Source organism: Mercenaria mercenaria, chromosome 14, assembly GCF_021730395.1.
Source record: "Mercenaria mercenaria strain notata chromosome 14, MADL_Memer_1, whole genome shotgun sequence".
NCBI classification, from domain to species: Eukaryota; Metazoa; Mollusca; class Bivalvia; order Venerida; family Veneridae; genus Mercenaria; species Mercenaria mercenaria.
Window position 1 is genome coordinate 41583436 of NC_069374.1, and position 27709 is coordinate 41611144.

At 37.6% G+C, this 27709-nt stretch overlaps 1 protein-coding gene across 1 annotated transcript in view; it reads left to right on the forward strand.

Moving 5' to 3' along the window:
• LOC123526815 (GRB10-interacting GYF protein 2-like) overlaps positions 1 to 27709 on the forward strand; it is a 268736-nt gene that overhangs the window by 85991 nt on the left and 155036 nt on the right. The window contains 6 exon segments of the mRNA XM_053522603.1: positions 3073 to 3181; positions 6106 to 6214; positions 10334 to 10546; positions 20090 to 20249; positions 20831 to 20926; positions 23246 to 23305. Coding sequence (XP_053378578.1) covers positions 3073 to 3181; positions 6106 to 6214; positions 10334 to 10546; positions 20090 to 20249; positions 20831 to 20926; positions 23246 to 23305 — 747 coding nt within the window.

The window sequence follows — 27709 nt, forward strand, 5'->3', positions numbered from 1 at the left end:
CAAAGGTCAAGGTCACAGGGGCCTGAACATTGAAAACCATTTCCGATCAATAACTGGAGAACCACTTGACCCCGAATGTTGAAACTTCATAGGATGATTGGTCATAAAGAGTAGATGACCCCTATTGATTTTGGGCTCACTCCGTCAAAGGTCAAGGTCACAGGGGCCTGAACATTGAAAACCATTTCCGATCAATAACTGGAGAACCACTTGACCCAGAATGTTGAAACTTCATAGGATGATTGATCATGAAGAGTAGATGACCCATATCGATTTTGGGGACACTCCATCAAAGGTCAAGGTCACAGGGGCCTGAACATGGAAAACCATTTCCGATAAATAACTGGAGAACCACTTCACCCAGAATGTTGAAACTTCATAGGATGATTGTACATGCAAAGTAGATGACCCCTATCGATTTTGGGGTCACTCCATTAAAGGTCAAGGTCACAGGGGCCTGAACATTGAAAACCATTTCGGGTCAGTAACTTGAGAACCACTTGACCCAGAATGTTGAAACTTAATAGGATGATTGTTCATGCAGAGTAGATGACCCCTAACGTTTTTGGGGTCACTCTGTGAAAGGTCAAGGCCACAGGGGCCTGAACATTGAAAACCATTTCCGATAAATAACTGGAGAACCACTTCACCCAGAATGTTGAAACTTCATAGGATGATTGGTCATGCAGAGTAGATGACCCCTAACGATTTTGGGGTCACTCTGTTAAAGGTCAAGGCCACAGGGGCCTGAACATGGAAAGCCATTTCCAATCAATAACTTGAGAACCTCTCGACCCAGAATGTTGAAACTTCATAGGATGATTGTTCATACAGAGTAAATGACCGCTATTGTTTTTGGGGTCACTCTGTTAAAGGTCATGGTCACAGGGGCCTGAACATGGAAAACCATTTCCGATAAATAACTGGAGAACCACTTCACCCAGAATGTTGAAACTTCATAGGATGATTGTACATGCAAAGTAGATTACCCCTATCGATTTTGGGGTCACTCCATTAAAGGTCAAGGTCACAGGGGCCTGAACATTGAAAACCATTTCCGGTCAGTAACTTGAGAACCACTTGACCCAGAATGTTGAAACTTAATAGGATGATTGGTCATGCAGAGTAGATGACCCCTAACGATTTTGGGGTCACTCTGTGAAAGGTCAAGGCCACAGGGGCCTGAACATTGAAAACGATTTCCGGTCAGTAACTTAAGAACCACTTGACCGAAAATGATGAAACTTCATAGAATGATTGGTCATGCAGAGTAGATGACCCCTAACGATTTTGGGGTCACTCTGTTAAAGGTCAAGGCCACAGGGGCCTGAACATGGAAAACCATTTCCAATCAATAACTTGAGAACCTCTCGACCCAGAATGTTGAAACTTCATAGGATGATTGTTCATACAGAATAAATGACCACTATTGTTTTTGGGGTCACTCTGTTAAAGGTCAAGGTCACAGGGGCCTGAACATTGATAACCAGTTCCGATCAATAACTTGAGAACCACTTGACCCAGAATGTTGAAACTTCATAGGATGATTGAACATGCAGATTAGATGACCCCTATTGATTTTGGAGTCAGTCAATTAAAGGTCAAGGTCACAGTGGCCTGTTCATGTAAAATCATTTTTTGGAAATAACTTGAGAACCACTTGACCTACAATGTTGAAACTTAATAGGATGATTGGACATGCAGAGTAGATGACCCCTATTTATTTTGAGGTCACTTGATCAAAGGTCAAGGTCACAGGAGCCTGAACAGTGACTTGAGAACCACTAGGCCAAGAGTGTTGAAATTTAGCGGGATGACTGGACATGCCAAGTAGATGATCCCTATTGCAGCCAACCATCAGTGTCTCTTTGACTTTCGCTCCTGACCCCTATTGACTTCTTGCCTATAGGACTTTGCATTTGGGGAGACATGTGCTTTTTTACAAAAGCATTTTCTAGTTTATAATTAACTCTATCTTGAAATTTCATCCAGTTAAGTTGAATAAATAAATCATCTGTTGGTGTGTCAATGTCTTTGTCTAAAATAATACGAGCTGCACGTTTTTGGAATTTGTACATGTCATTCAAAAGCTCAGAGTTACAGTTTCCCCAGATAGTGCAACAGTAATCTAGATGAGGAAGAATGTATGCATTGAAGAACATTGTGTATCTAATGTTGAGGTTTGACTTTCACATTCTTCAATATCAGACCCCTTGTGTCTCAAATGTTGAAGTTTGGCTTTCACATTCTTCAATATCAGACCCCTTGTTCTCTAATGTTGAGGTTTGGCTTTCACATTCTTCAATATCAGACCCCTTGTTCTCTAATGTTGAGGTTTGGCTTTCACATTCTTCAATATCAGACCCCTTGTGTCTCAAATGTTGAAGTTTGGCTTTCACATTCTTCAATATCAGACCCCTTGTTCTCTAATGTTGAGGTTTGGCTTTCACATTCTTCAATATCAGACCCCTTGTTCTCTAATGTTGAGGTTTGGCTTTCACATTCTTCAATATCAGACCCCTTGTGTCTCAAATGTTGAAGTTTGGCTTTCACATTCTTCAATATCAGACCCCTTGTGTCTCAAATGTTGAGGTTTGGCTTTCACATTCTTCAATATCAGACCCCTTGAAGTTTGAGATACTAAGTTTTCTCAGTATTTAAAAGGGGGTAGTAGTTCTACTGTAAAAATTTGATATCCACAATGAGATACTTTGGTCAGTTATCTCCCTTTCATACTCTATTCAAGTAAGTAGGTCCTATCATTTGGATTACTCTGTTGTTATCGCTATGTTATTTGTAACAATATGATGTAAATGAAGCCCCTCATTCATTAATGATTTTTCCAGATGAAGCATTAAGAGATGCAATATAGAGAAGTATCATGAAAGACAGTGTAATTCTAAATACACCAGTTGTTATTAACACATCTTAAAAATTTCTTATATTCTATGACTGTGTCATTATTATATTAACATTCTATACCATATGCAATAAAGGAATATTGTATTAAATATATATAATATAATAATGTATGCTTCAGTTTGTGTCATGTACTCATTTCTGATTTTTCAGCAAATAATGGCACAGTCAGTGAATAGTCAAGCTGTTTTACGAATGATGGGCAGAGGTGCCCCGTCCATGAGAGGGCGTGGTGGTGGAATAGATAGAGGAAGGGGCAGAGGTAAGATTTGTATACAGGCAAAATAAAAGGATCTTAGACTAAGGTTGACCTACATTTCGCTGAAAGTTTTGTCAGTAGAATAAGCATGCAGAGTGCCAGTTTGTTTGGAGGGGGGGTGGCTGTATAGGAATCACTTTATCTACCCTGTCCATTGCCGTTAGTCCTTTTACATCTAGCCCCATCTAGGGAACCAGAAAAAGATGTCATGTTGAAAGTTACATTATTATACCCCCACAAAACGAAGTTTGGGGGGTATATAGGAGTGAGCTTGACGGTCTGTCGGTCGGTCGATCGGTCTGTTGGTTTTCGTGGTTTCCGGACAATAACTCTTTTTTGTACACAGATGTAACATCATGAAATACAGGTCAAATTTGACTTTGAGGTCAGTAGGTCAAAGGTCAAGGTCACCATGACACAAAACAGTTAAATGGTTTCCGGATGATAACTTGAGAACGCTTGGGCCTAGGATCATAAATTTTGGTACACAGGTGTAACATCATGAAATACAGATCAAGTTCGACTCTGAAGTCAGTAGGTCAAAGGTCAAGGTCACAGTGACCTGAAACAGTTAAACAGTTTCCGGATGATAACTTGAGAACACTTGGGCCTAGGATCATAAATTTTTGTACACAGGTGTAATATGATAAAATACAGGTGAAGTTTTACTTTGAGGTTAATAGGTCAAAGGTCAAGGTCACAATGACACGAAACAGTTAAACGGTTTCCGGATGATAACTTGGGAATGCTTTGGCCTAGGATCATGAAAATTGATAGGGAGATTGGTCCTGACCAGCAGATAACCCCTGATGATTTTGAGGTCATTAGGTCAAAGGTCACATGGAACATCTAAAATTCAGGCATGAGTATCTCAAATGGCATTTTAATTATGAATAAAACTATGTATCCTAGAGAAAATACTATGTACTTTTATAATTCTTAGAACTCCTAGGACTCTGCAGCAGATTCAGTATAATATCTTCATCTGTTAACATTGTTTAAGTTTGTACAGATCTACTTTGTTTTGTACTTGTGTATGCTGATTACAATTGTTTTGTTTTTCAGCTTTTTAGCTCACCTGAGCCAAAGGCTCATGGTGAGCTTTTGTGACTGCTCAATGTCCGTCGTGTGTCGTCCGTCGTCAGTCGTGTGTCCGTCAACATTTTCTAAAAAAAATCTTCTTCTTGAAAACCACTGGGCAGAATTACACCAAACTTCACAGGAATGATGCTTTGGTGGCCCCCTTTCAAAATTGTTCAAAGAATTGAGTTCCATGCAGAACTCTGGTTGCCATGGCAACCGAAAAGGAAAAACTTTAAAAATCTTCTTGTCCAAAACAGCAAGACATAGAGCTTTGATATTTGGCATGTTACATCATCTAATAGTCCTTATGAAGATTGTTCAAATTGTGCCCCTGGGATGAAAAGTGGCCCTGCCCTGGGGATCCCAAGTTTTACATAGACTTATATAGTAAAAAACTTTAAAAATCTTCTTGTCTGAAACCACAAGACCTAGACCTTACATATTTGGTATGTAGCATTGCCTTGCGGTCCTCTACCAAAATTGTTCAAATTATTACCCTGGGGGGAAAAAAGGCCCTGCTTTACATAGACATATTGGAAAAAAGCTTTTTAAAAATTTTCTTGCCTGAAACTGCAAGGCATAGGCTTTTGATATTTGGTATGTAGCATTGCCTAGTGTTACTCTATCAAAATTGTTCAAATTATGCCCCTGGGGTGAAAAGAGGCCCTGCCCTTGGGGTCTAAAGTTTAACATAGACTTATATAGGAGAAAAAAAAAAAAAATTTCTTGTCTGAATGTTCAAGGCCTAGGCCTTTGATATTTGGTTTGTAGCATTGCCTAGTGGATCTCTAACAAGATTGTTTAAATTATGCCCCTGGGGTGAAAAGAGGCCTCACCCTGGAGGTCACTTGTTATATGAGTTATATATATAGGAACAAATACTTCAAAAATTATCAGATCATATTTCCTATGTTTAATCATAATTACCCAATGACCCCAAGTGATTAAGGGGTCACCCGACTGTGACCTTGACCTGCTGACCTACTTTCTTGTTTTTTAAGATACAGCCTTGAAATTTGGATGACATGTACATTTTTGCACACCGATATTACAACTGACTTTCAGTGACCATGAATGTGACCTATTGACCTACTTTCTTAATATTTTAGCATCAGTTTGACATTTGAAACATATAGCTCATATTACTCAGGTGAGCGATCCAGGGTCATCATGACCCTCTTGTTTGTAAAAAGGCATAATTGTGATTTATATTTGATAATATTTATTTTACATTTTGTATATATGTTGTGGACCATATTGTAAATTGGTTATGTATGTGTAATCCACAGAAAATGAAGACTTACTTACTTACTTCTTGATTACTGTAAAATCATTAATATTTGTAGGGGACTAATTTTCATGGATTTCGTGGTTGAGTCAATCTATGAAATTTAATCCCAATGAACAAGTAAAATTCCCATTCATTTAATGTTCAGAATTTGAAATCCATGAATTCATATCCCCACGAAATTGCTGTTTTGACCAAAACCACAAAATTTCATGCTCACAAAATTAAATGATTTTTCAGTAACCTTTACAGAAAATTTTTCATTTGGTTTGACAAATGAGTTTATAAACATGTATACAAAAAAGCCCCATTCCCTGCAGGTAGTGGGCCTACTTGTTTTTACCAAAGCCCATTCTCATCCCAATTTTCAGTCATTATGTTTTCTTAAGCAGTTAGGAATAATTGCATTCATTCTATCGATTTGTAACTTACTTTGTAGTGTACAATTAAGAATGATATCTTCAACTTGTAAATATGTTTGTCTAGACAAGTGTGCTGTCCTTCCAACAGTTCTTGTTATGACAAAAAATGCCAATTGTTACTCTCTTTTTTTCAGGAAGGGGGCGGGGTGATGGTTACATGCAACGAGGAGTGTCCTATGATGAAATAGAAGGTGGAGGGTTTGGTCGACCCCGGCAAAGACCAGATGGGTCCTGGGATGAAGGGTAAAAAAGTATTCTGTTTATGGGTGGTTCTGATTGCATTTGCTGTGCTTCCATAGAGTCTGCTATTTCTTTTGTTAACCTATCTGAGCACCAAGAGCTCATTGGTGCTCAGAGTATTGTGATCACTCACGTTTATTGTATAAAAACATGACTGCCAGACAATGTAGTCATCGCCCTACATGTATATTGTGGAAACTTTAAAAATCTTCATGTCAGGAACTGCTCACCCAACTTTAAAATAATTCCACAGGGTGACTGTACCATTTATTAGCTCGACTATTCAAAGAATAGTAGAGCTATTGGACTCGCCTGTGCGTCGGCGTCCCGAGTTAAGTTTTGTATGTAAGCTGGTATCTCAGTAACCACATGTGGGAATGGATTGAAACTTCACACACTTATTCACTGTGATAAACTGACTTACATTGCACAGGTTCCATAACTCTGTTTTGCTTTTTTACAAAATTATGCCCCTTTTTCGACTTAGAAATTCTTTTTCGCGAAAAGAATTTCCGTTCCGTTTAATTGAGATGTGATCGTACATGCATAAGGCAGTGTCATGTTTAATGGCAGAAGGCTAAAACAAAAGTGAAAAATTTGGAATAAAATCGATCGTAGATAGGTTGTAAATGAACTTTTGTTAAAGTTTTTAGGGTCAATTAAATCTCCACTCCCATTCTTTGCATCAAAGAATTTCAACTAAACATTGACTTTAACCAAGGTAAGTCGCGTTTAATTTTGTTAATTTTTGATTAACGTTTTGTCTGTAAGCTGGTATCTCAATACTCACTAATGGGAATGGATTGAAACTTGATACTGAATATGAATGAATATTGATAGCAGTTAGTAAGAAACATCGTCAATAACATCAGTGACTTGCGGCGATCGCTGCAAGTATGCCTTCCATATATGTCGATATCATTAAAACTATGCAACATATCTTATCGATATTTTTAGACAATATTGCAAATAGATAAAGGCCACATTTATGACCATGTCTTAATGAAATTTGGTCATAATGTTAATCTTGATGATCTTTAGGTCAGGTGAGCGATACAGGGCCTTCATGGCCCTCTTGTTTAAGATACAGCCTTGAAATTTGGACAGTTTTGCACACTGATCTTAACAGCACTGAAATTTGGACCACGTCAATAACTTTCGATAAAGATTTCAATTCTCATCTTTAATGTTCTTAGCCCTGACCTACTGACCTACTTTCTTCTTTTTGAAGTTACAGCAAAAAGATTTGGAAACAGTGGTGTGGGAGACATATTGATTTACTCCAGTCTGTCTGTCTGTCACAAAGCTTGTCCGCACTCTAAGTCGAACATTTCTCATCCGATTTTCACCAAACTTAAACAAAATGTGTTTGACCATGAGACCTCGGCCAAGTTCGATAACTAGCCAAATCGGTCCAAGCATTTTGGAGTTACGGCCCTTGTCATGTGGGGTCAAAAACTAGGTCACCACTCAGATCAAAGGAAAAGCTTGTTAACACTGTAGAGGCCACATTTTTGACCCTATCTTCATGAAACTTGGTCAGAATGTTTATCTTGATAATTCCAATTTAACCGGTGAGTGATATAGGTTCATCATGACCCTCTTGTTGTATCTGGATGTATCTTCCTTTTAAAGTAGAGGTAGCTTTGTCCTAATTCAATCAAATGGAACATACGCATGAACTTGATTGACTGGAAATTTAAATTATTTGTCTCAGACTTATATTCTACAGGAAGCATGACCTGAAAGTAAAAATATGTAGGAACACATATGAAATAACAATCATTCATAAAGGTGGGTACTGTAATCGTAAGCAACATTTGAAATTTTCTTTCTGAAAATACTCTTTCTGAAAGAGACCGTCTCCAGAGTGTAAATTTTTTTTCAAAAAAAAATTTGGGTTTTATCCCCCAAGCTCCCTTTGTAAGAAGGGTGCCCCCCAACACACCCTTCCCCAACTTTGCAGGGAAGGGTGCCCCCCAACACACCCTCCCCCAACTTTGCAATTCAGTGTTTCCTTTTACCAACTGCCACCCTGGATTTGTTATATATTATGCAGTGTTTACTAATACTTGCTGTATACAATTAGGCAGAATTTAACCAAACGTCATGAGAGGTTAGTTGTGCATATTATCATCATGTTCTGATTAAATGATTTTCAACAGAGTGATGACCCTTGATTTACAACTGTTGCCTTCCATGTGTCTATTTTTAGCTCACCTGTCACAAAGTGACAAGGTGAGCTTTTGTGATCGCGCAGTGTCCGTCGTCCGTGCGTCCGTGCATCCGTCCGTAAACTTTTGCTTGTGACCACTCTAGAGGTCACATTTTTCATGGGATCTTTATGAAAGTTGGTCAGAATGTTCATCTTGATGATATCTAGGTCAAGTTCGAAACTGGGTCATGTGCGATCAAAAAACTAGGTCAGTAGGTCTAAAAATAGAAAAACCTTGTGACCACTCTAGAGGTCACATTTTTCATGGGATCTTCATGAAAGTTGGTCAGAATGTTCATCTTGATGATATCTAGGTCAAGTTCGAAACTGGGTCACGTGCGGTCAAAAACTAGGTCAGTAGGTCTAAAAATAGAAAAACCTTGTGACCACTCTTGAGGTCACATTTTTCTTGGGATCTTTATGTAAGTTGGTCAGAATGTTCATCTTGATGATATCTAGGTCAAGTTCGAAACTGGGTCACGTGTTATCAAAAACTAGGTCAGTAGGTCTAAAAATAGAAAAACCTTGTGACCTCTCTAGAGGCAATATATTTCAAAAGATCTTCATGAAAATTGGTCAGAACGTTCACCTTGATGATATCTAGGTCAAGTTCGAAACTAGGTCACGTGCCGTCAAAAACTAGGTCAGTAGGTCTAAATATAGAAAAACCTTGTGACCTCTCTAGAGGCCATATATTTCATGACATCTTCATGAAAATTGGTCAGAACGTTCACCTTGATGATATCTAGGTCAAGTTCGAAACTGGGTCACATGCCGTCAAAAACTAGGTCAGTAGGTCAAATAATAGAAAAACCTTGTGACCACTCTAGAGGCCATATTTTTCATGGGATCTGTATGAAAGTTAATCTGAATGTTCATCTTGATGATATCTAGGTCAGGTTCGAAACAGGGTCATGTGCGGTCAAAAACTAGGTCAGTAGGTCTAAAAATAGAAAAATCTTGTGACCTCTCTAGAGGCCATACTTGTCAATGGATCTCCATAAAAATTGGTCAGAATGTTCACCTTGATGATATCTAGGTCAAGTTTGAAACTGGGTCACGTGCCATAAAAAACTAGGTCAGTAGGTCAAATAATAAAAAACCTTGTGACCTCTCTAGAGGCCATACTTTTCATGGGATCTGTATGAAAGTTGGTCTGAATGTTCATCTTGATGATATCTAGGTCAAGTTTGAAACTGAGTCAACTGCGGTGTAAAACTAGGTCAGTAGGTCTAAAATTATTAAAATCTTTTGACCTCTCTAGAGGCCATATTTTTCAATGGATCTTCATGAAAATTGATCTGAATGTTCACCTTGATGATATCTAGGTCAGTTTCGAAACTGGGTCATGTGTGTTCAAAAACTAGGCCAGTAGATATAAAAATAGAAAAACCTTGTGAACTCTCTAGAGGCCATATTTTTCATGAGATCTTCATGAAAATTAGTGAGAATGTTCACCTTGATGATATCTAGGTAAAGTTCAAAACAGGGTCACGTACCTTCGAAAACTAGGTCAATAGGTCAAATAATAGAAAAACCTAGAGACCATATTTTTCAATGGATCTTCATGAAAATTGGTCAGAATTTTTATCTTGATAATATCTAGGTCAAGTTCAAAACTGGGTCACATGAGCTCAAAAACTAGGTCACTATGTCAAATAATAGAAAAAACGACGTCATACTCAAAACTGGGTCATGTGGGAAGAGGTGAGCGTCTCAGGACCATCATGGTCCTCTTGTTAATGTCAAACAGTCAAGTTTAGGTGAGCAATTCAGTATGGCCCTCTTGTACAACAATATATGTTTTATCAAAAATCTTAGTGTATAATCCGGTTGGAAGTGCCTTGATGATCAAATATATATATGAAAGCTTTTTAGTGCATTTACATGAAATTTATTTTTTTCAGGGACCCTAAAGCATATCAGAGGTCATATTCAAATAGATATACAGATCCCACCCAACCAAACAAGGTTTATCAGCGTTCTTTAAGTAGTGAAAATTGGCGGGATCGTGAAGAAGATGATGATAACGGGGACTGGCGAAGGGCAGGATCAAAATGGAATAATTCACGAACCAGCTGGCGAGATGGGACACATCAAAGGGGCTTTGAATATGACCGGTATTGTTTTTGTTTTTTTTAGCTCACCTGTCACATAGTGACAAGGTGAGCTTTTGTGATCACCCTTCGTCCGTCGTCAGTCTGTCCGTCAACAATTTCTTGTCTGCACGATAGTGGTTTCATTTATGATTTTATTTTAACAAAACTTGCACACAACTTGTATCACCATAAGATCTCGGTTCCTTTCTTGAACTGGCCAGATCCCATTATGGGTTCCATAGTTATGGCCCCTGAAAGGGCCAAAATTAGCTATTTTGACCTTGTCTTCACAATAGCAGCTTTATTTATGATTTGATTTTTACCAAACTTGCACAAAACTTGTATCACCATAAGATCTTGGTTTCTTTCTTGAACTGGCCAGATTCCATTATGGGTTCCAGAGTTATGGCCCCAGAAAAGGCCAGAATTAGCTATTTTGACCTTGTCTGCACAATAGCAGCTTCATTATGCCCCCCTTCGAAGAAGGAGGGGTATATTGTTTTGCAGATGTTGGTATGTCTGTCTGTCGGTCGGTCGGTATGTAGACCAATCCATTTCCGGATGATAACTCAAGAACGCTTGGGTCTAGGATCATGAAAGCTGATAGGGAGATTGTTCATAACCAGCAGATGGCCCCAATCTGACCAAAGTACATCTCCTATTACGCTACGCATAGGATCTGAGAACGACCTATTCATTGCCTCGTTCTGACGACCCTTTCGCTAGCCAATCAGAGCCTAACTTACAACATCTTGCAAATCTACCTGTAGCCTTGACTTTTGATATTTACAATTCTTATGTCAAAATGTATCAGATAGCCGCCTAGCTCAGTCGGTAGGCCACTTGCTTTGTAAGCGAGGGGTCCGGGGTTCGAGCCCTGGAATGACTGCACATTTTTCTTACTCTTTGACATTCGAACAAGTCGTCTGATTGGATAAAATAAAAATAGCAATACTGGAAATCCAAAATCTACAGAAGACGAATGTGAATGGGTCGTTATCAGATCTTCGTTTAGAAGATCAAGTACTTTAGTCAGATTGCAGATGGCCCCTATTGATTTTGAAATCAGTAGGTCAAAGGTCAAGGTCACAGTAACCTAGAACAGTTAAATGGTTTCCGGATGATAACTCAAAAACACTTAAGCTGAGGATCATGAAAATTGACAGGAAGGTTGGTCATGATGACCCCTATTGATTTTGAGGTCAGTAGGTGAAGGTCAAGGTCAGAGTGACACGGAACGTTTTCCGGATGATAACTCAAGAATGCTTTGGCCTAGGATCATGAAAGTTGACGGGGAGATTGGTCATGTCCAGCAGATGACCCCTATTGACTTAAAGCTCTGTAGGTCAGAGGTCAAGGTCACAGTGACCCTGAACAGTTAAACAGTTTCTGAATGATAACTCAAGAATGCTTGGGCCAAGGATCATGAAAATTGATGGGGAGGTTGATCATGACCAGCAGATTATCTCTATTGATTTTGAGGTCAGTAGGTCAAAGGTCAAGGTCACAGTGACCCAGAATAGTTAATGGTTTCCGGACGATAACTTAAGAATGCTTGGGCCTAGGATAATGAAACTTGATAGGGAGGTTGATCATGATCAGCAGATGACCCCTATTGATGTTGTGGTCTGTAGGTCTAAGGTCAAGGTCACAGTGACCCAGAACAGTTAAACGGTTTTTGGATAATAACTAAAGAAATCTTGGGCCTAGGATCATGAAACTTAATAGGGAGGTTGATCATGACCAGCAGATGACCTCTTATTATTTTAAGGTCAAAGGTCAAGATCACATTTACCCAGAACAGTAGAACTTTGGTATACAATGACCAAATAATTTCTGTTCCTTGTGCAATTACTGAATGCATCAAGGGGGGCATTTCATGTTCTACGAGCTCTTGTTTATGATTTTATTTTAACCAAACTTGCACACAACTTGTATCACCACAAGATCTTGGTTCCTTTCTTGAACTGACCAGATTCCTTCATGGGTTCCAGAGTTATGGCCCCTTAAAGGTCCAAAATTTGCTATTTTGGCTTTTGCAACCATATATGGTTTGATTTGATACAAACTTCCAAAATATCTTCAACAGCAATAAATCTTGGATTCCATGACGAATCTATCAGATCCAGTTGTAGGTTCCAGGGTTATTATCCCCCGATGAAAGTCGGAGGGATATAGTTTTGGCGTTGTCCGTCCTTCCGTCCGTCCTTCTTTCCGTCCGTCCGTCCGGAGCCATATCTAGGAAATGGTTGGGAATATTTATTTAAAACTTCATATAGATGTTCACCACTATGAGTTCTTGGGACCCGTGAAGTTTCAGTAAGATTGCCCAAGTAACACCAGAGTTATGGCCCTTAGAAGTTTCTAGTGTTAACTATATAGGGTACTATAAATATGGCAATTTCTGCATCATAACTTTTGATATATTTGACCTAGAACTATGAAACTTAACAGAATTTAGATCACCATAATGTGGTTGTGTACACACAATTTCATTTGGATTTATTTGTAAATTAAGAGTTATTGCCCTTTAATTGTATAAAAATCTACATATTTGTACATAACAGACATACCATTTGGTAGAATTTCATTAAATTTCTTTCATTCTTTTCCATGAAGATTTATTGTAAACATGTGAAGTTGTGTACCCACACCTGGTCACCCCATTACCTTGATCACACACCTCCCCCCCACCTATCCCCTGACACCCCCCCCCCCCCACACCACCAAAAAAACAAAAAAACATTCCTTATTTTAGATTTTTTTCAAACAAACTTCATACACATGTTCACCACTATGAGGTTATGGAGCCCATCAAGTTTCAGACAGATTGCCCAAGTAACACCCGAGTTATGGCCCTTAGAAGTTTCTAGTGTTAACTATATAGGGTACTATAGATATGGCAATTTCTGCATCATAACTTTTGATATATTTGACCTAGAACTATGAAATTTTAACAGAATTTAGAGCACTATAATGTGGTTGTGCACAGACAATTTTGTACGGATTTCTTTTGTAACTTCAGAGTTATTGCCCTTTAATTGTCTAGAAATCGACATATTTGTACATAACAAACTTACCATTTGGCAGAATTTCATTAAATTTCTTTCATTCTTTTCTGTGAACATTTATTATAAACATGTGAAGTTGCGCACCCACACCTGGTCACCCACTTGCCTTGGTCACACCCCCCCCCCCCCCAAAAAAAAAACACACATTTTTTTTCATTTCTTATTTTAGATTTTTCCCAAGTTGTACCATTCCCCCACCTCACTTCTCCACCCAGTCATGCCCACCACTGATCATGCATCCTCTGCCCCCCCCCCCCCCCCCCCCCCACTTCACCCTTTTACCTTTTTTTTTCTGTTTTTTTTTTTTTATTTTTATATCAATATTTATAATCACATGTGAAATTTTGTTTCCTCTCCCGTTCCCCTGCACCCCCACCCTCTAAAAAAATAAATATAACATATATATTATATATATTTCCATTCCTTTTTTTTTTTTTTTTTAAATGTTCAAACCTTCAACATGTTATGTTGTGACTGCACAAACCTTGCCCTCAGCCATGTTCAAGATATCTTACCTGTGTTCTGTTAAGGACATCTGTTCTTTTAAGTTCAAATGTACATGTTAAACAGCAACACCTGGTGCCAAACCACTCAAAGACAATATTTCGTTCCAGTTAAACTTCACGCTCACATTTCTGTTAACTGCATTTAATTTTAAAAGCTAAGCTTATTACAGTAAGCATATCCCATTCAAAATACATTCTTTAGTCAGGATCAAAGTATCATACATTTATTGTGTACTCTTTAATTAAACATTTGTTTTCTGTTAAATTGATTTTGACTAATGAAATTATTTGCTTCTGATTAACTTCCTTAACTTTTTGCCGGATATATCTTTTTGCCATTCCTCACCACAAACCCTTTCGGCGGGGGATACCAATTCATCGAATTTGTTTGTTTTATATCTTGATTACCTCCCCTGATTGTAATCAAAATGGATTTATATCAGTAAGTACTTATAGGACTTATTTGAAATTTGGAATGTAGACCAATCCGTTTCCGGATGATAACTCAAGAACGCTTGGGCCTAGGATCATGAAAGTTGATAGGGAGGTTGGTCATCACAAGCAGATGACCCCTATTGATTTTGAGATCTGTATGTCAGAGGTCAAGGTCACAGTGACCCTGATTAGTAAAACGGTTTCCGAATGATAACTCAAGAACGCTTGGGCCTAGGGTCATGAAAGTTGTTAGGGAGGTTGGTCATGACCAGCAGATGACCCCTATTGATTTTGAGGTCAGTATGTCAAAGGTCAAGGTCACAGTGACCTGGAACAGTAAAATGGTTTCCGAGCAATAACTCAAGAACGCTTGGGCCTAGTGTCAGGAAAATTGATAGTGAGGTTGGTCATGACCAGCAGATGACCTGTATTGATTTTGAGGTCATTAGGTCAAAGGTCAAGGTCACATTGGCCAGGAACCGTTAAACGATTTCTGATCTTCTTGTCCAAAACAACAGGGCCTAGGGCTTTGATATTTGGTATGTAGCAAAATCTAGTGGTCCTCTACCAAGATTAGATTGTTCAGATTATTTCCCTGGGGTCAAATATGGCCCCACCCAGGGGGTCACATGGTTTATATAGACTTATATTGGAAAAAACTTTGAAAAGCCTCTTGTCCAAAACCACAGGTCCAAGGGCTTTGATATTTGGTATATGACATCATCTAGTGGTCCTCTACTAAGATTATCCAAATTATTCCCCTAGGGTCAAATATGGCCCCGACCTGGGAGTCACACGGTTTACATAGACTTGTATAGGGAAAAACTTTGAAAATCTTCTTGTCCAAACCACGAAGACTAGGGCTTTGATATTTGTAATGTAGCATCATCTAGTGGTTCTCTACCAAGTTTGTTCAAATTATCCCTCTAGGGTCAAATATGGCCTCACCCAGGGGGACACATGGTTAATATAGACTTATATAGGGAAAAACTTAGAAACATCATGTCCGTAACCTATATCATTCAAATTTGGACCACATGTATTGTTTTGAGTGGCAAGATGAACCTTGACATGAGTTGACCTTGATCTTGACCTAGTGACCTACTTTCACATTTCTGTAGCTACAGCCTTCAAATTTGGACCACATGCATAGGTTTGTGTACCGAAACAAACTTTGACCTTGTTATTGACCTAGTGACCTACTTTCACATTTTTGAAGGTACAGGCTTCAGATTTGGACCACATGCACAGTTTTGTGTTCCGAAATGAAATTTGACATTGATTTTGACCTAGTGACCTACTTTCACATTTCTCAAGCTACAGCCTTCAAATTTGGACCACATGCATAGTTTCATGTACCGAAATGAACTTTGACCTTGAAATTGATCTAGTGGCCTACTTTTACATTTCTGAAGCCACAGCTTTCAGATTGGACCACATGCACAGTGTTTTGTATGAATGAAATTTGACCTTGATTTTGACCTTGAGCTAGTCTTGGAAATTGAAACGTTCAAAAATGGCTCAGTGGTGGGTGCCAAGATCACTCTGTATTCTCTTGTTAGGTTATTAGGTTAAAGGTCAAGGTCAGATTGAACCAGAACGGTAGAACTTTTGTTTACAGTGAGCATACAATTTCTGTTCCTTGTGCAATAACTAAATGCATCAAGGGGGGCATTTCGTGTTCTCGAGCTCTTGTTTCAAATTAAAATGGGTATATCTCCATAACTAATGAAGGTACTGATCTGAAATTTCATGTCAACAGATGGACTTGGACATCAGTGAAGAAACATATTGACTGAATTTATGACAAATTACCTCCCTTTATTTTTTATCTAAATGAATACACCTTAGCAGCTTCTAGTGAGATTGGTTTGAAACGTTATTTATGTCTTCCATGGTAAAAAATAGTCATATTATATAACTCTTGATATAACATTTATTGATATGAATACTGTACTAATATATTGTTGTATAAGCTTGTACTCTGTATCTTCTACTTGCATATACCAATGCATGATTACCTCCCCTGATTTAATAAAAACAAATTTATCTCTGTAAATATTTATAGAACTCATTTGAAATTTCATTATTGTCTTTAGTTGGACTGAGGCAATCGGGGTAGATAGCTATAGACTGATTGTACCCCCCCGACAACAAAGTTGTAAGGGGGGGTATACTTGTTTCAGGTTGTCTGTCTGTCCGTCCGTCCGTCTGTCTGTCTGTCCGTCCATAGACACAGTCTTATGCGCACCATCTCTCCTCATCCCCTTGACACAATTTAATGAAAATTCACACAAGTGATCAGTAACAACAGTAGTTGTGCATGGGACATGTTCGGTTCTTTCAGAAAAATTTTTTGCAGAGTTACGGGACTTTGTTTTTTGTTACTCTACTATATACATAGACACAATCTTGTGCGCACCATCTCTCCTCATCCCCTTGACACAATTTAATGAAACTTCACACAAGTGATCAGTAACAACAGTAGTTGTGCATTGGGCATGTTAGGTTCTTTCAGCGACAAAAATTGCAGAGTTATGGGACTTTGTTTCTTCTTAACATACTATGTACATACAGTCTGCATATGCAATCTTGTGTGTGCCTAATCTTCCGAACCCTTGCACACAATTTAATAAAGCTTCACACAAGTGATCAGTAGGGGTGACTATTGAGGCCAATTTTGACTGTTGCAATACTATTGATATTGCAGAAAAACTTTTGCGATACTATTCTATTGCAGGTTACTATTGCGATACTATTGCAATAGTTATCGGCCACCATGTTTTATACAGTAAAACTACCAATTGGCATTGTTACACAGTGTAAGACACAGCACTGTTTATAATTGCTGTTAATACACATTGAGATATTTGTATAACTGAAATGGACAGAAATAAATCTAATATTAAATATTTTTAACATTTTTTTCTATTTCTTGCCTTCCTTGGCTTTGAAACAATAAGTAAAACAATAAACCTATGCAAGGTATACTCAAACGAATCGGCCATTTTGTTGCGAATGTCAACATGTTTAATAACCCAAAGCATCGAAAAAGACGAAAATTGACGGATCGGACTAAGGTGTACCAGCACTAAATGAAGGGCCCTACCAAACAGTTTGCTATATCATACAAGTAGCCTACTTTCTCCATGTCCATAGTACATTTTCTCATTTAAGATTAACAGGTTATTTAAATATATTTAATCAAAGTTTGTAAGAAACTAAATTTATTAATAATCTCCCAGACTTCCCAGTCCTTTGTGGTAGTTTAATTCCGTTAGGGTAATTATTGTAATGGAGACGTAAACATTTTCCGAGGCGCAAATAAAAGCTGGCTCTGTTTCTTGGTTTATAAATTATAAATTATTTCTGTATTTACTAAAATTTCAAAACTATCGAAACTATCGATTGTTGAAGGAACTATCGGCGATTGTTATTGGATCGTGACTTTTCTATCGATGCATACTATCGGGACACTCAGTATCGCAATGCATCGATATTTCGATGTATCGTTACACCCCTAGTGATCAGTACCAACCCTAGTTGTGCATGGTGCATGTTACGTTCTTTTAGATAAATATTCTGCATAGTTATGGGACTTTGTTTTTTGTTACTATACTGTATACATACAGTCTATATACATACAGTCCACATAATTATGCAATCTTGTGTGCGTCAAATTGCAATGTACTGTGTCAGTGCATGCGGGGGGTACATTCATCACCTTTAGTGATAGCTCTAGTTTTATTTCAAATTACCTCCCTTTGTTTCAAATTAAGATGGGTGTATCTCAGTAACCAATGAAGATGCTGATTTGAAATGTCATTTGTGCCATCAGATGGACTCGACAATCAGGGTAGATAACTTTTGACTGAATTTATGACAAATTACCTCCCTTTATTTTATGTAAACGAATATCTCCGCAGCGTCTAATGAGATTGGTTTTAAATGTTATTTAAGTCTTCCAAGGTAAGGAATAGTCATGTTAATACAAAAATGCAGCATTTGAGCCTAGGACCCTCAAACTTGGTATGGAAATTGGCCCTGACTAGATCGAAAGGGACTGTTACAAGAAAATGTTTATCCTGATGATATTTAATGTGTATGCCAATGTGCTCTATGTCAAAACTTGATCATATCATTTTGAGCAATGGTACTCAGGTGAGCGATACAGGGCCATCATGGCCCTCTTGTTTACAGAACTGTTCTGCAATGAATGATATTACGGTAATACCGCCAAATTTCAAGCTTTAAAACAGAAAAGGTTAGCTGTGGGACAGTAATATATATGTGACAGGTAAGCTGTCAGACTTTAAAAATCTTTTTATGCCCCCGAAGGGAGGCATATAGTTTTTGAACCGTCTGTCGGTCTGTCCGCAATTTTCATGTCCGGTCCATATCTTTGTCATCCATGGATGGATTTTCAAATAACTTGGCATGAATGTGAACCACAGTAAGACGACGTGTCGTGCGCAAGACCCAGGTCCGTAGCTCAAAGGTCAAGGTCACACTTAGATGTTAAAGGTCATTTTTCATGATAGTGCATTGATTGGCGTGTCCGGTCCATATCTTTGTCATCCATGGATGGATTTTCAAGTAACTACGCATAAATATGTGGCACAGTAAGACGACGTGTCGCGCGCAAGACCCAGGTCTGTAGCTCAAAGGTCACGGTCAAACTTAGACGTTAAAGGTCATATTTCATGATAGTGCATTGATGGGCCTGTACGGTCCATATCTTTGTCATTCATGCATGGATTTTAAAATTATTGGGCATGAATGTGTACCACAGTAAGGCGACGTGTCGCGCACAAGACCCAGGTCTGTAGCTCTAAAGTCAAGGTCACACTTAGTGCAATGATGGGCATGTCCGGTCCATATCTTTGTCATTCATGCATTGATTTTAAAATAACTACGCATGAATGTGTGGCACAGTAAGACGTGTCGCGCGCAAGACCCAGGTCCCTAGGTCAAAGGTCCTTAACTCTAACATCGGCCATAACTATTCATTCAAAGTGCCATCGGGGGCATGTGTCATCCTATGGAGACAGCTCTTGTTCTCTAGAGTTTTGGTATTTGGTATGTGATATAAGGGTTTGACTCTCGACCATAATTGTCCAAATTATTTCACTAAGGTCAGAAATGGCCACGCCCCTGTGTGTGACATGTACTTACTACAGGTTTGTATATAAGAAACTTTGAAAATCTTCTCTGAATCCATAATAGCTAATGCCTTGATATTTGGCATGTGATACCAGAGTTTTTCTGTCTACCATAATTGTTCAAATTATTGCCCTAAGTTTAAAAATATGTGTGACATGTATATATATAATATTGGCTAACATAGAAGAAATCTAACAGACACACTTAAAGCCTTTTGAGCAGGTGAGCGCTTTAGGGTCAATGACCCTCTTGCTTGTGGTATTTCCTGTGATGTGTCAGAAAATTATAAATTGATTTTAACAAGTAAAAAGTCACTGCAGCAGCTTTAAATCTTGGAAAACATCTCTATCTGTATAAGATGAACTTCAGACACATTGGTTTAATTAAAGGTCACATCAAGTTCAAAGAGGGGGATTTAATCGTCAGTATGCTCGGCAACGAAGTGGAGAAAATTGGGATGAAGAAGATCTCCCTGAATGGAGTGTGGATGGAGATCCAGATGAGGTTGGAACATTTGATGCCAGTGGTGCTTTTGTCTCTCCTAAAAAGGTACATGTAGGTTGATTGTAGTTCTTGATTTGCATATAACTTTGAGATGAGACTGTCATTAAAAGATTGTTTGGATGTAGTACCCTGACCCTGATTGTTTTGAGTGGTTTAGGTAGGTTGGAATTTTTTTTCTTTTTACCAGGAATTTCAGTGTGCATGAGTTTCCATGGCAGACATTGAAACAGTTATATCAAGAATTTCAGAGAGCACAAGCGTGCATGACTGACATTGCATTGACTGAAGTTGGTTTTTACAGTTGTCCAAATATGCTAGAAAAACGCAGCATGTTTGAATACAGCAGTCAGTGCAAAAATATGTTGGTTACAATACCTCTTTCATAAATGAAACACAGTTGCTAATTTAGATCCTTTCTTTACTGTTAGTACATCAGTTTGCAGACAGATGCTTAAAAGTTAAACAGAGTTTGGAAAAATACATACTCCAGTTTTCATCTGTCTTAAGCAGCCATTTTTGCAATTACACTTGATTTGCTGCTTGAGTTACTTGCCAGTGTATTGGCTGTTTATTGCCAGGGACTGAGGTAAAAAATAATAACATGGAATTTATATTGCTTGTTCCAGGGCTTTAGAAAAGAAGAGGATTGGGATGATGATGAAGAAAAGGCAGAAAAATCTTCAAGAGGGAGTAGTCCTCCTAACAACAATAAAATGGAAAAGGTAAACATGCAGTTCACAAATAAAACAGTACAGGGAAGAAGAGGCCAAATATTAATTCTATAGATAAAACTGTACAGTCAGGGAACTAGAGGTAAAACATTCATTTCACGGATAAACTGTTAACAGAAGTAATTGTAAAATATTAATTTCACAGATAAAACTAGAGAAGGAAGTAGAGGTAAAATATTAATTTCACACATAAAACTGGAGAAGGAAGTAGAGGTAAAATAGTAATTTCACAGATAAAACTGGAGAAGGAAGTAGAGGTAAAATAGTAATTTCACAGATAAAACTGGAGAAGGAAGTAGAGGTAAAATATGAATTTCACAGGTAAAACTGGAGAAGGAAGTAGAGGTAAAATAGAAATTTCACAGGTAAAACTGGAGAAGGAAGTAGAGGTAAAATAGTAATTTCACAGCTAAAACTGGAGAAGGAAGTAGAGGTAAAATATTAATTTCACAGGTAAAACTGGAGAAGGAAGTAGAGGTAAAATAGTAATTTCACAGATAAGACTGGAGAAGGAAGTAGAGGTAAAATAGTAATTTCACAGATGAAACTTAGAATTTTTTTAAAAAAATTTTTTAAATCAACTTCCCTTGGCCAAGGGTCCTTCTTTTTGTTTGTGAGCAGTACCATGCCTGTGTGACCTTTCTCATGTTGCGGGGGCATCCGTGTCTGTGACACATTTCTAGTTTAAAAACAAATTTGATCTTCCATAAATCACATAGCCTTGATGAACTAATAATTCTGCTTTTTTCCGAACCGTCTTTCAATATTTAACTCTGTAATCATAAATTAAAGCAGTCATGTGTTGATTTTTATCATCAAGATATATGTATATCTTTTGAATTTATAGAATTATATGTACCAATTTTAAAGCTGGTCCGTGTGAAAACCGTTAAGAGTTTTACACTTTTCATGCAAAATGATTAGGAGCATATCGTACCGGTTCTTGTATATCCATGTATCCCAACAGAACAATTTTAGGTAACCCTGTTCAACTGGAAACAAATTTTCAAAATTTCTAGTTTCATTAGCTCAAAAGGATTTAAAGTTACCAAGACAACACATTCTTTACTAGTTTAGACTTTTATGTCTTCGTCAAAAATAACAACGTACAATACAAATGACATCACGTCCGTTTGGACGCAAACGACAATTAGACAAAAAGCACAAATATAGAATATATTTTTATTAATGTACAGATAGATACGGATCATAGTTATACGGCGGGTATTTATCAAAAAACATATTTCTTTAATATGAAGTAGAGAAAAAATAAAACCCAACATGTCTACATGACAAAGTTTAAAGTATACATGTGAAGCATAAGCGAGAATTAACAATACTTATAATAATAATAGGAAATTATCATTAATTTAAAAGCTAATCACACATAAATAATTATAGAAACAAACAAAAAATTAAAAACTTAGATAAGAAATACGATTTACAGAAAAACTGCTGTCAAGCGGTGGAAAAGGGGACCTTGAAGCAACAATTAGGGGAAGTAATAAAATGGCAATAAAATATCAAAATGATGGAAATTAGAGCATATATATTCTTAACTTTTACATGAGATATTGAGTCAGAAAATAAATTAAGAATAATACTATACAGTTATAATATCTAAGCTGTAGGAATATTGTGAAAGTCTTAGTATATAAAACTGATTACAATTTACCTGGTAACTGTATTCACACAGTAAACAATACGCTGGTGTTCATACCAGACTGATGCACAGTATTTAACCAGTGAGTCCAGGACGTTTCACGTAATAATCTATCCATATCATTATCAACAATGTCAATTGGTAAAAATCTGAAATCATCAAAATTGTGATCAGTGTTGTTGAAATGTGTAGCCACACCACTAGCATATGCAGGATCGCTGAAATTGTTAATGTCAAATTTATGACTGTTCATACGTTTAGAAACCTGTTGTTGTGTTTAGCCCACATATTGCATGTTACACTTTTTACAATTTATGACATAAATGACATTTGATGATGTGCAGTCTGTATTAAATCCTGTTACAGTGTGTACATCTAGGTCGGTAGCATTTGCTGGAACGGACGCTGACGGGGGTAGGGGGCATTGCAGAATATCTAGACTTTACAAGAAAGTCTTTAAGATTTTTACTACGTTTATATGCTAAGATAGGTCTAGAGGAATGCAACTGTTGGACTGAGACATTTGGCGATAGTTTAAATAAATCCCAGTATTTATGTATGATACTGCCAGTGTTAGGGAGGGAAGGATTATATTCAGTAACAATAGGTACGATTTCCACCTGAGCAGAGTTTTTATTGTATTTCAGGGCTTCATCTTGTGTAACATTACGCAACTTATTAAACGCAGCATCAGTTACAATATCTGGGTAATTTCTGGATTTGAAAAATTCACTTAGTGTCCAGAGATTTAGCAAATTGATTATCTTCAGATATGATACGACGATATCGCTTAGCCTGACTGTAGGGAATGCCGTCTTTACAAGTCTTTGGATGACTAGAGGAATAGAGAAGATATTGGTGGATGTTAGTATTTTTAACATGCACATTGGTGCATATGTTCATTAGCAAAATTTAAGCTTTAAAAAAAAAACACATGCCTCAAGAAAAACTTGTTTTAACTGTTTCAAAAGATATGGCACTAAAAACAAAATTCAACAATTAATTCATTTTAATTGGTCTAATCACAGTTTCATTTTTAGCTCACCAGAGCATAAAGTGCTCAAGGTGAGCTATTGTGACCGGTCATTGTCCGGCGTCCATCAACATTTGCCTTGTGAACACTCTAGAGATCACATTGGTGACCCAGTCTTTATGAAACTTGGTCAGAATGTTAATCTTGATGATCTCTAGGTCAAGTTCGAAACTGGGTCATGTGGGGTCAAAAACTAGGTCAGTAGGTCAGATCAAAGGAAAAGCTTGTGAACACTCTGGAGACCACATTTGTGACCCAATCTTTATGAAACTTGGTCAGAATGTTAGTTTTGATGATCTCTAGGTCAGATTCGAAACTGGGTCATGTAGGGTGAAAAACTAGGTCAGTAGGTCAGATCAAAGGAAAAGCTTGTGAACACTCTGGAGACCACATTTGTGACCTAATCTTTATGAAACTTGATCAGAACTAGGTCAGTAGGCCAGATCAACTCTTGTGAGCAATATATAGGGCCATGATGGCCCTCTTGTTTAAGATTAACTCCCTTAGTTGTTACTATAAATAACTTATATTGTAACTTTTTTATAATTGACTGTAGGGAAAAACCAAGACCACTTTTCAGCGGTACAACATAGATGTTACTTTCAAATTTTAGGTATATTTTTAGCTCACCTGTCACATAGTGACAAGGTGAGCTTTTGTGATCACCCTTCGTCCGTCGTCTGTGCGTCCATGCGTCCGTCAACAATTTCTTGTCTGCACGATAGTGGTTTCTTTATTGATTTTATTTTAACCAAACTTGCACACAACTTGTATCATGATAAGATGTCTGTTCCTTTCTTGAACTGGCCAGATCCCATTATGGGTTCCAGAGTTATGGCCCCTGAAAGGGCCAAAATAGCTATTTTGACCTTGTCTGCACAATAGCAGCTTCATTTATGATTTTATTTTTACCAAACTTCTACACAACTTGTATCACCACAAGATCTTGTTTCCTTTCTTCAACTGGCCAGATTCCATCATGGGTTCCAGAGTTATGGCTCCTTAAAGGCCCAAAATTTGCTATTTTGGCTTTTGCAGCAATATAGAGACTTCATTTATGGTCTGATTTGATACAAACTTCCAAAATATCTCCAACAATAAATCTTGGATTCCATGACGAATCTGTCAGATCCAATCGTAGGTTCCAGAGTTATTTTACATCTGATTACCTCCCCTGATTGTAATCAAAATGGATTTATATCAGTAATTACTTATAGGACTTATTTGAAATTTCATTATTGTCATTAGTTGCACTGAGACAATCCGGGTAGATAACTATGGACTGATTTTATGTCAAATTACCTCCCTTTATTTCAAACTGAAATGGGTATATCTCCGTAACTAATGAAGATACTGATCTGAAATTTCATTTATGTCAACAGATGGACTTTGACAATAAGTGAAGATACATATTTACTGAATTTATGACAAAATACCTCTCTTTATTTTTTATCTAAATGAATACACCTTAACCCTTTTCCAATCATATCGCCCCAATCCGCCCTTATCGCTTATCCAACGAAACGCCTCAGTCCGCCCTTGCTGTCTACAAACGAATCGCCTGAAACCGCCCGGATAATGCACTGTTTAATATTCGTCTTTTTCCGATTGAAAACGACGAAAACTTATTGGTTTAAAAGTTTAATTCGGTTGGGAAAAGTTCATTTTACGATCATGCCCGAGTCTCGCTTTCAAAAACGTTACTATTTATACAGCAAATTTTGGAAATCCCCAACTCTTTTTGAGAAAATAAAATTGTACATGTACCAAAATGGCGGATAGCGATAGTGAATTCTAAACATTTTCTCTAGAGGATATTTATGAAATTCCACGTCGGGATCCAGATTCAGATGTGGACATTAGTGATATTTCATCGGATGATTTATCAAGTGACTCTGATTTGTCGGAAATAGAGGAATTATAAGCGTGACAAGTAGAAAATGACTCGGAATGTGACACCTCTTTGGAAGACCTACGACCGTTGATGAATTATAGAAATTTGACACGAATATTTCATCGAGGTATGTTAGGGACGATGGCGGACAAAATTTGACTGAAATTTCAAATAGATTTGACACAATGTTCGATCCAATTTTTTTTTTAAATGACTGCTGAAGAAACCAAATTTTTTATGGATATACCAGGCAAGAAATTCAACATAAACAACAACAGTTGGATGGAAGGGGTGATGATGTTTGGGAGGCTCAGGGAGAAACAAAGGCAAATGAAATGCAGACTTTCTTTCTTGGTAATGATAATCGTTGGAAAACATAACCTTATGTGGAAGATTTCTGGAGCTCCGATGACCGACTTCGAGTAGAGGGTTTTACCAAAACCATGCCTATTCATCGTTGGCCTAAGTTGAAAAATCATTTCAAATAACCGTGATCAGCCTGATCCGACTGACAGTATCGCGACAGGTTATTCAAAGTCTGGCCACTTATACACATGTATAACAGAAATTTCAAGAGTGACGTGTACCGTCCAAGTCGTAATCTGTCTATTAATGAAGCAATGATTGGTTTCAAAGGCCAGTTTTTGCTGAAACAGTAAATACCTAACAAGCCGACAAAATAGGGACTCAAATCGTGAATGTCAGCAGACTCTATATTTATTTATTAGCTCGACTATTCGAAGAATAGTCTAGCTATTCTACTCACCCTGGCGTCGGCGTCGGCGTCACACCTTGGTTAAGTTTTTGCATGCAAGTACATACAGCTATCATTTAAAGGCATATAGCTTTGAAACTTATTTATTCTTTTTCTAGGTCAATTACCAACCTCACTGGGTCAAGTTCCATAACTCTAACATGTATTTTGAGCAGATTATGCCCCCTTTTGGACTTAGAAAAGTCTGGTTAAAGTTTTACATGCAAGTTACTATCTCCAAAACTAATGCAGATATTGAATTGAAACTTCACATGTGTCTTTGGGGTTATAAAACTAGTTGATAGCACCAAGTCCCATAACTCTGACCTTCATTTTGGCCAAATTATGCCCCCTTTTGGACTTAGAAAATTCTGGTTAAAGTTTTGCGTGCAAGTACATACAGCTATTACTAAAAGGCATATTGATTTGAAACTTATTTTTTCTTTTTCTAGATCAATTACCTACCTCACTGGGCCAAGTCCCATAACTCTGACATGTATTTTGAGCAAATTATGCCCCCTTTTGGACTTAGAAAATCCTGGTTAAAGTTTTACATGCAAGTTACTATCTCCAAAACTAATGCAGATATTAAATTGAAACTTCACATCTGTCTTCGGGGTTATAAAACTAGTTGATAGAATCAAGTCCCATAACTCTGACATGTATTTTGGGCAAATTATGCCCCCTTTTGGACTTAGAAAATCCTGGTTAAAGTTTAGCATGCAAGTACATACAGCTATTACTAAAAGGCATATAGCTTTGAAACTTATTTATTCTTTTTCTAGGTCAGTTACCAACCTCACTGGGTCAAGTTCCATAACTCTTAACATGTATTTTGAGCAAATTATTCCCCCTTTTGGACTTATAAAATTCTGGTTAAAGTTTTACATGCAAGTTACTATCTCCAAAACTAATGCAGATATGGAATTGAAACTTAACATGTTTCTTCGGGGTTATTATACCCCCACCAAACATGTTTGAGGGGGGTATATAGGAGTCAGTTTTGTCGCGTTCCGTCGCGTCCCGTCCCGTCCCGTCCCGTCGCGTCCCGAAATCTATTATCTCAGTTATTACCAAATGGATTTGATTCAAACTTAAAATACATGTTCCACCTTATAACCCACATCATGTGACACAAGGTGCATAACTCTTGACACCAAGTTTTCATGAATTATGTCCCCTTTTACTTAGAATTTAGGGTTAATTTTGCTGTATTTTCACTCTATCTCAGTTATTACTAAATGGATTTAATTCAAACTTAAAATAGGTGTTCCACCTCATCACCCACATCATGTGACACAAGGTGCATAACGCTGACACCAATTTTTTTTATGAATTATGCCCCTTTTTACTTAGAATTTAAGGTTGATTTTGATGTATTTTCACTATATCTCAGTTACTACTGAATGGATTTGATTCAAACTTAAAAT